Below are 9,186 nucleotides of genomic sequence, written 5' to 3'. Positions count from 1 at the left end.
ACATTTTGATTGCTGTTCACATCAGTTCTTTTTGGAACTCACAAAGACTAAATTTTGCAAGTCTAACAACTAGAATCAAGAAAGTAATACCAAGTAAGTCTTCACATTCGTAGAATGAGTTATCGTTTTGTTTATTTATTGGTAATAAAAACAACTAACACATGATTAAGATGTAAGCATTCTTTTTATGTTTTGGTAATTTAATATGAGAATAAATAGTATTTATAATAGCGGGTGTGAAGAAACTTTTGAAATAGATAAATATGGTATTCAAAATAATAAAAAGATTAAGAAAATTAATTTTATCCATGAAGAGCATGCTAAAGATATATATATATATATATATGTGAGTTAAAAAGGATTAGACAAATCAATAAACAATGCTTATTGGTTTTTTTCACTTATAACTTGTACTTATAGTTAAATAAAATATATAGACTTCAATGAAAAAAATTAGGAATAGAAATTTTTTTGGTTGTACCAAACGCATTTCTGTTCTTTTTCTATTCCAGGAATAGAAATTTCGTGCAGTTACCAAACGCATTTCTGTTCTTTTTTTATTCCAGAAATAGAAATTTTGTGCAGTTACCAAACGCGTTATTTTGCTCAAAAACTCATCCAAGAAATAGAAATAGAAAAAACTATTTCTGAAAAGAAATTGTTCCCAGAAGTAGAAACGTTACCAAACACGCCCTTACTAATTGACATTCAGATGAGATGGACGTACATTTCAAGATTAATAGGCAGCAACCTTAAGGAAAACAATAAATAGCTATTTAACGTTTTGCCTGGAGCAATAAGAAGCACAGTGGCCCATAATATTTGGAGGGAGGGATGGAGGGAAATGAAGGGAGGCCAGACAACAAAGGGAAAGTTGACACAACAAAATACCTTGATTAGCATCTGGAAGTCTTCCTTCGTTTGGAGAAACTTTTGAATCCTAAAGGTAGAAAAAAACTTAATGAATAAGGCACTCGTAAGAATTATCTTGCTCACATACAGCTAAATCAGAGTACCTTACTTCCGGGAACAAAGTCGACAGTGGGACCTCCAGTGACTTCTACTGCAACAACTCCTGCTAGCTGAAACAGGCATTTCGCTCATAATGATCAATACTGCAAATTGATAAATCATTTTTAATAGTAACCACTAGCATCGATCAGCTATATATAACATTATCCAACCACTAATCAACCAAGAACAATACCAGTTGAACTAGACAGAGGAGATTTCCTACAAGCAACTGAGAACTAAATGCCCAGGGGATTGAAAACAAGATAGATAAAGATTTGCTCTTAAAGCATATGAATATAGAGAATATGTGGGTTATGCCAATTAAGGGCTTCCATACGTGCATGCACATTAGTTTTAAAGATGTTGCATGCTGGAGGGAAAAAAACTTCAAAGTTAAATGGCAAGAATTTGAAGTCTTTTTCAAACTAAGCTAGTCATATCAACAAAGATTTCGTCCACCTATTGGGGGAGGCGACTCGTAATATGTTAGATGGAAGAACAAATCCTTTAAAGAGTCTTTTCACCTGGTATAGATCTGCGTATGTAATCTTTGGACACTTGGACTTCACCTCCTCTGTATCCAACAGAAAAGCAAATGTAAATATACTGACTGAAGTTATATCTCAACTCCATTCACAAAAAAACTCTATACATCAAAGCTATGACATTATCCATGATGGGTTCGTACAGTTGTATAGTTGAAACTCTTATAATCATAACATATCTACAGGGTAACTCATGTAAAACATATGCAAAGGTCTTAGAATTTCCTTGGTCGAGAATCATGGAAGCATTAGACTGAATACTAAACCACCCATCTTGAGCATGCTCTCATAAACTGAACATAAGATAATACATTTACCTCAACTTTATGAAGACTGTAGGGATTTCTTTAAAGAAAGTATCAATGTCTAAAGCAACAACTATCTTCATGCATTCTATACTGATGAATATTGGAAATATATCTAAATTTGGTTAGATGAACCTAACACTATGCCACAGGCAAGTAACAAAAGTAAATTAGAGTCCGCAGATTAAATCCCGTTGATAAGTCCAGAGTATAACGTTAAGCCAACTAAAATTGCAAACGCACTGCTTGGCCCTTCAAGAACTTGTAAGTACATAGCATCATGTTAACAAACTTGTTAACTGTCTTCGACATAACAGACGACGCGCCCCGCACGAGTGCACTAACCATCGTAAGATGATTAAGTCAACCATTACTCATCAAATGACACAAAACATAAGCAAAAGCAACTCCTCCCACAGCAGCAAATGAAGGAAAGCTATAATTGAAGTATTAGAAGACATACGTCCATGGAAATTGGACTCTCAAATCTCCACGCACCTACATATATTTAGTATCAAACAAGCATGCAACGGGACTCACACAATCACAACCTACAATTGCATGCTCGTCCTCCAAACTGCCGTCGATGCATGAATAGATGAACTCCAGAAACTACTTCAGGCACGGATGCCGAAGAGGCGTAGACACCGCTCCGCCAAAGGAATCAACACCGCGAAGGCAGAGAAACCTAAAGGCAGGTAGCTCAGAAAGAGCAGGGAGCGCTCACCACAGAAATCAAGAGCGATCTTCAAGCCAGCATTGGCGCCATGGGAGTACTCTTCCTTGTTCCGAATCGAGCCGTTCGGACCGGCGGTCTTCATCCTCGCGTCGTAAGTCCCAGCGTCGTGCCACCTGCAAAGACGAATCGCCAAAAACCGCCGGACATCAGAAACCGTGGGGGCTAAATCCGATCGACGGACGTCCGTCGCCGGCCGATTGAGGCCGGGACGGAACCGTAATGCGCGTAATCGGGAGCTCGAGACCCTCGAACCGGGACGAACGCCGCGCCGGCCCTCGAGGGTATTCGGTCGCTGGCAATCTCGCGCAGGGTGTTCCAGCGAGCGAGCGAGAAGGACGGCCGGAATTGCACCTCCGAGGAGAGACGGTGGGAGCCCCCCCGGAACCCTAGCAGAGCGTGAGAACGGCAGAAATGCAGAAATGCTCGCAAGTGGAAGTGAAACAGACGGGAAAGAAAAGACCAAAAAATAATTGTAATCTGTTTTAGGGATTCCGGTTCCGGTTCGGTTCCTAAAGGAACCGGGAACCGGGAACGGGAACCGGAAGCGCCGATTCCTAAAAATGGGGAACTGGGAACCGGACCCTCTCTTCATGGAACCGGGAATCGAATCGAACCCGCCGGTTCGGCTCTGCGGTTCCCGGTTCTATCCGGGAACCGTGCTCACCCCTAGTGTCAACCCATTTTGTAATATTTGCTTTCTGACTTAGTCAATTGGGGCCCACATAAAAAAGAAAAAGAAAAATGAAAAAGAAAAAAAAGACCATTTTGAGATAAAAGAGAGGAGAGAAGACCGACAGCAGTGCACGAAAACAAAGAAAAGAGGGGGGGGGCGGGTTGAGGGGCGCGGGGACAGAAAAGGAAGAAATAGTAAAAAAGAAGAAAGATTTCGCGTACAAGCCACAGTTATCTCATTGAGCCGGATTTATCACGTATCACAACGTCGGATAAGTGCTCGTGCCTTTCGTTCTTCCATTAGGAATATTTTTCGAAACTATGGCTTAACTTTGAAGTTTTGTGAAATTCAAGCCGCAAAATCTGATTTTTGAGTTGTAAAGCTATAGAATTTATGGAAATGATGGATTATGGCTTTGTGGAGCCATGGGTTTGATGGGAGTTGATTTATAGCAACGGTTTGGTCGGAGTGAGATTTTTAGGGTTTCGCATATGGGTTCCATGTTATGTTTATGTTTGAATAATCACTTTAAGTGAGCGATTTGTTATCGTGTAAGAATAGTTTTGGTAGCATTTAAGCTTTGTATAGCCATTTCGTAGTTAGTGTAGTGTTTTACTTGATTTTGACGTCGATTCTTGTTTAATTATTAGGATCACGAGATTGTCGGCTTGTTTAGCTATGCATTGTTTGGTTTTGAGGCATTTCTAGGTGAGTGGTGCCATCTTTTTTTGAGTTTGTAAACTCATATTTTTAAAATGAAAATTATGTGACATATTACGTACAAAGTGTGATTTGGCTAAAAAGAAAAAAAAAGTAATGTATGGCATATTTGATGCACAATTTCGGATCGAGCATTTACTAACCTATTTGTTATTTGAAATGGTTTAAGAATTGTTTATGAAATGAATTACAAAAAGTATTATGGCGGTTAAGTTGAGTTGCGAAAGATTGTATGCTTTGTTTTGTAAATCGATTTCTGATATCGATTATGGATTTGGCTTTGAGAATTGTCAATGATGTTGTTGTGGATTGGTGTTAATGCTTAGGGTGCGCATGAATAACATTCTGTGCCCGGGCGCTATTTCTGAACAGAAATGATTTTTTTTGATTCTGTGCCTAGAAACAATTTCTGAGTATTTGAAGGCGTTTGATAAACTGTCCAAAATTTCTATTCCTAGAGTAAAAAAGAACATAAATGCGTTTGGTAACTACACAAAATTTCTGTTCCTAAATAATATTTTAATAATATTTTGAATTGTTTAATTTTTTTTTCTTTCTACTTTCTTCTTTGGCCATGGCCGGTCGCCGGCGGCCGGCCCAGCCAAGGGAAGAACAACACAAAAATAAGAAAAGAAAAAAAAGAAAAAAAAAAAAAAAACTGATTCTCAAAATTGTGCCGAGAAACAAGAAGCAACTTTTTTTTACTTCTTGTTTCTCTTCTAAAACTGTTTCTCGGCACAAATTTTTGCAAAAATGTGCCAAGGAACAAAAATTTACCAAACGCATTTCTGTTCCCAAACTATTTCTGGGAACAAAAGAACAGAAATTTTCACTATTTGGCACGTTACCAAACGGGGCCTTAGTATCATTGTGAGCCTATTAAGGGTCTTTTGGGTATGCATACTAGTACAAGATATTCTTGTGAGCCGAGCCACCGACAATATAGGTGAAGACTTAGCCAAAGGGGAATCTATTATGCGTGATCATGGTTGGATATTTGACCATGAGATAATTAACCATTGACGTGTGATTTTGATGAGATTGATTAATGGACTGAACCATTGATATTTGTTTTGATGTTATTGTGAAACGGATAATTTCTAAAATATATATAGCTATGTTGAAGCGTTTGTTATATCCTAAAATTTGGTGTAATGAGTTATGTTTTTTGTGTCTTAAACATGTATAGTGACTGTTCGATCTGCTTAGAAGATAAACGCGCTACTTACTGAGCTGTGGTTGTTTATCCCTCTCATTCCCAATCTTTTCAGGTTTCTCGGATAGTGGTCAATAGAGCGAAAGCAATATTGACATGGACTTTTGGGAGTTGGTTTTTGGGTGTGGTTTGAGATAGCGTCCTTCATGTCGAAGGATCTAGGGGTGTCAGAATCGAACAGGAAAACCGAACCGAAATTTTGTATATTCGGTTTGGTTCAATTTTCAATTCGGATAATCGAAAAATTGCCTTTCTTTTTGCTGATGGTTATTTCAATTTGGTTCAATTCAATTAACCGAATCGGCTTTTAACTCTAAAATTAAAAAAAAAAAGCATAACCCTCATCTGAACAACCCAAAGTTAAAACCCTCCTGTAGATCTTGGATCGGGTAGGGGTGAAAGTAGAGTATCTTTGAAAGTTGAAGGTCAAGAACAGAGTTACGGGCATGAAAAATCCCCTTCGATGTTACCAAGACGAAAGGGATGTGTAGGAGTAGATTTTATGTGGCAAAATGCATGAAGTCACAAGTGGCAAATCTTCACTTATTCTACGGCCAAGTGTGAGAAGTTAAGACATATTAGAGATGACTAATAGCCAAGGGTAATGATGGGTTATGATTATGTGTCAAATTAGTGCAAGAGCCAAGCTTAAGAATGGCATGTGGCCATGCATTTTGTCTCCAAATTTGGCATGTGGCCATCCATGAAGTCTTCAAATGCCACGAGAGTGTTTTGTGTCTTAAGAGAGATTTTGTGAGAAATTAAAAATAAAAACAGAATTGCTTCCCTTTATAACACCATATTATTAATCACTAATTAACTAAAATTTAAATTAATAATATTACCCATCAATTATTAAGACAACGGCGAATTAATTAACACCGTTATAATATTCACGTATTTTAATTTGCAACACGTCGAACTTGGATGATTTTGTTCACGAAAATCTTCCTTCGCGCCTCATAAAATTTACGATCCAACTAAGATTTCTACGTGTCCACCCGAATTTTAAACTAATAATACTTAGCTTTATGATCTAAGTATTATTACTGGAAACGTAAATTTTCCGAATATCACATAAATACTATTTCCAAAATTCCGGACGTCACACCCTTCATTTGGAATTTTTCTAAAAATGAATAAACGAAAAATATTATCATCATCTACGAGAATGTTTAAATATAAATTATTGTCAATAATAATAAAAATTCATTGACCAATTATTTCAAGTTAAACAATCGGTCATTTTAGAAAAATATTTTTCAAATCATTTATTTTTTGCAAAATAAACGGAACCTAAAGAGAAAATCCAAAAAAGCCAGCAAAGCCAAAGTACGGACCTTGATTAATCTCATGCGGAAGGCATTTAGCTTTCCCTTTTTACAGCAAACAAGGGCAAATACAAAATGCTAAACTCCGGACACTTGGCTTCAAGTTTTGTTCTTGGTCGCTGGCTTCAAGTTATTAGTTATGGATTTACACAAATGTGACTTGATAATATGATGTTCAGATTGTCTAAAATGAAAACACTTATTTCAGTTAAATACAAAAAGTACAACGGCATTTGTTCAAGAATCTTCATAATTACAAGGGAGAATCAATGGATAAAGGTAGAGCACAATGAATGTTGTGGAGATATTAGTTTCACTTAGGAAGAACCATCACTCCCACCGGCCATCCCGCACCCTTGCCGCCCTGGGTGCGGCAGTGGTAGCAAGGGCTGCAACCCTTACTGTTTGGTTTCTTCCTTTTTATTTTATTTTTAATTTAGTTTATTTTTAAAATTTATATAAATAAAATTTGTATTAAATATCATATTTGGACCTAAATGATGTTGTTTTAGGGGTTAATGCCACCAAAAACTCCAAACTGGTGCACTTGTGACAAATTTATCCAAAACTAATTTTTTGACCACTAAAAATCCTAAACTAGTACACCTGTGACAAATTTACCTTCGGTTAGTTTCCATTAAATTTTTTCGTCAAATTGCTAAATTGGATGACACGTAGCAGTTGACAAGTGTACCTAAATTTACCTTCGGTTATTTTAAAGCATGTGTCACATAGTTGACTTATGATGATCATATTGTAATTAAGATCTTTTACCAATGAAACATCATTGATAGTAAGTCCTCCAATTTTAACAGTTCCTTTTCCAACAATTTTTACTTTGTTATTTCCTCCAAAGGAAACACTTCCACCATTTAGACTTTGAAATTTGATAAACATGCTTGGATCTCCTGTCATATGTCTTGAACAACCACTGTCCAAGTACCGTTTCCTTTTTCTTTTGCTGGTAACCTGCAAAAATCATATACATTCAAGCTTTCTTTGGTACCCAGTTTTGTTTGGGTCCTTGAGAGTTAGTAGTATAGGCTGTTTTTACAAACTTTCTCCGAATTGGTCTCCAAATCTTAAGACAATCCTTCTCAAAGTGCTGTGGATCTCCACATTTTGAGCAATTAAGTGCATTTCAGCCAATAGGTTTTACAAAATTCCTTTGGAAGTGATTTTTGTAAGCTTGTCGAGGAGGTCTTTGCCTTAATCTCTCATTGACTTTTGGAAAATCAATCAAATGATCACTTTCCTTAACGAAATCAAGTCCTGATTTGTTGTAATAAGGAATTTGAATGGAAAGTATATGTTACAGTGTTTTTGAACCATTTGAAAATTTGGAAGTAATATCAGAAAACTTCCTTTTCAAAACAAAATTTTCTTCAGCAAGTAAATCTCGATTTTCCTTGATTTGATGAAATTCTTTTTGCAGAAAATCGATTTTGTTCTTTTGAGAAATATCTTGTTGCCTTAGCACTGAATTCTCCTTTTTTAGTTTGGAGATTCTCTTAAGAGCAGCTTTAAATTCTAAGCATAATTCATCAATGTAATTTGACACTTCAATTGGAATTTCAGGATACTTTACCTCAATCTCAACTTCAGTGCCAGAATCTGAGTTTGAACTTGAGTCTAAGTCTGAGTCTAAGTCTAACTTGGCCATCAGACAAAAGTTTGAGATATCTTCATCACTGTCTTCACATTCTGTGTCACTCCAGATTTCTGCTTTCAAGGCTTTCTTTGCCTTTTCAAATTTGCTCTTGTTTTTCTTCAGAAGTGGACAGTTTGGTTTGATGTGTCCACACTTCTTGCAATGGAAGCAGATTACTTCTTTTGATTTTTCTGTATCATCAAGGGTTTTCTGTTTCTCAAATGACTTCTTCCCTTTGAAGTTTCTTCTTTTCTTTATGAAGAGAGCCAGTTCTTCATCATCAACATCCTCTTCTTCTGAATCTGCATCATCAGAATCAATATTAGATTTTAAAGCGATTGACTTCTTACCTCTGGATTCATTCTCCTCATTCAGTTGTTCAGTTTCATATGACTGAAGAGTTCCAATCAGTTCATTTACTGATAGAGGCATGATCCTTTGAGTTTCTCGAAGTGAGGTTTTTATGTTATCCGATTCCTTTGATAGTTCCCTTAGAAGCTTGTTCACTTTCATTGCATCTGAGACTGATTGTCCTTGATATGCATGACCATTTATTATGTCAGTAAATCTGTCATACATATCTGTAACTGATTCTCCTGACTTTATTATGAAGAATTCATATTGTCCAAGCAATAGATTGATTTGAGTTTCCTTGGCTCGATCTATTCCTTCATATGTTGTATAGAGAGTGTCCCAGATGTCCTTTGCTGATTCACAGGAAGCAATTTTCTTATATTTAATAGGTGCAAAAGCACAATAAAATGAATAAATTGCTTTTGAATCTAAAGCTTCTCTTTTTGATATTTCAGCTTGAGATAATGGAACTTTTTTTGATTTGCCTCTATCTAGCTTTTCTTTTGAAGCAGAAGCTTGTACAGAAGACTTAGGATTGACTCCTTTGATGACAACATCCCATTGCATGTGATCAACTGATTTGATGAATGCCTTCATCTTGTTTTTCCAGACGCTGTATTCCTTGCCATCAAAATATG

At 36.6% G+C, this 9,186-nt stretch overlaps 1 protein-coding gene across 1 annotated transcript; it reads right to left on the bottom strand.

The window, feature by feature from the left end:
- Positions 1–772: 772 nt before the first annotated feature.
- Positions 773–2,702, bottom strand: LOC115691670 (L-ascorbate peroxidase 3-like). The gene is made up of 4 exons (XM_030618410.2): positions 2,592–2,702; positions 1,539–1,588; positions 1,017–1,082; positions 773–940 (listed from the first exon to the last, which is right to left on the bottom strand). The coding sequence occupies exons 1-4, from the start codon at positions 2,683–2,685 to the stop codon at positions 773–775; spliced, it is 378 nt and encodes a 125-aa protein (XP_030474270.1). The 5' UTR covers positions 2,686–2,702.
- Positions 2,703–9,186: the final 6,484 nt, after the last annotated feature.

This window comes from Syzygium oleosum, unplaced genomic scaffold, assembly GCF_021117445.2.
Source record: "Syzygium oleosum isolate NSW1041296 unplaced genomic scaffold, Sole_v2.1 Sole_v2.07, whole genome shotgun sequence".
Classification (NCBI taxonomy): domain Eukaryota; kingdom Viridiplantae; phylum Streptophyta; class Magnoliopsida; order Myrtales; family Myrtaceae; genus Syzygium; species Syzygium oleosum.
The sequence above is the reverse complement of the archived record's forward strand: the minus strand, read 5'-3'. Positions and strand labels throughout refer to the sequence as shown.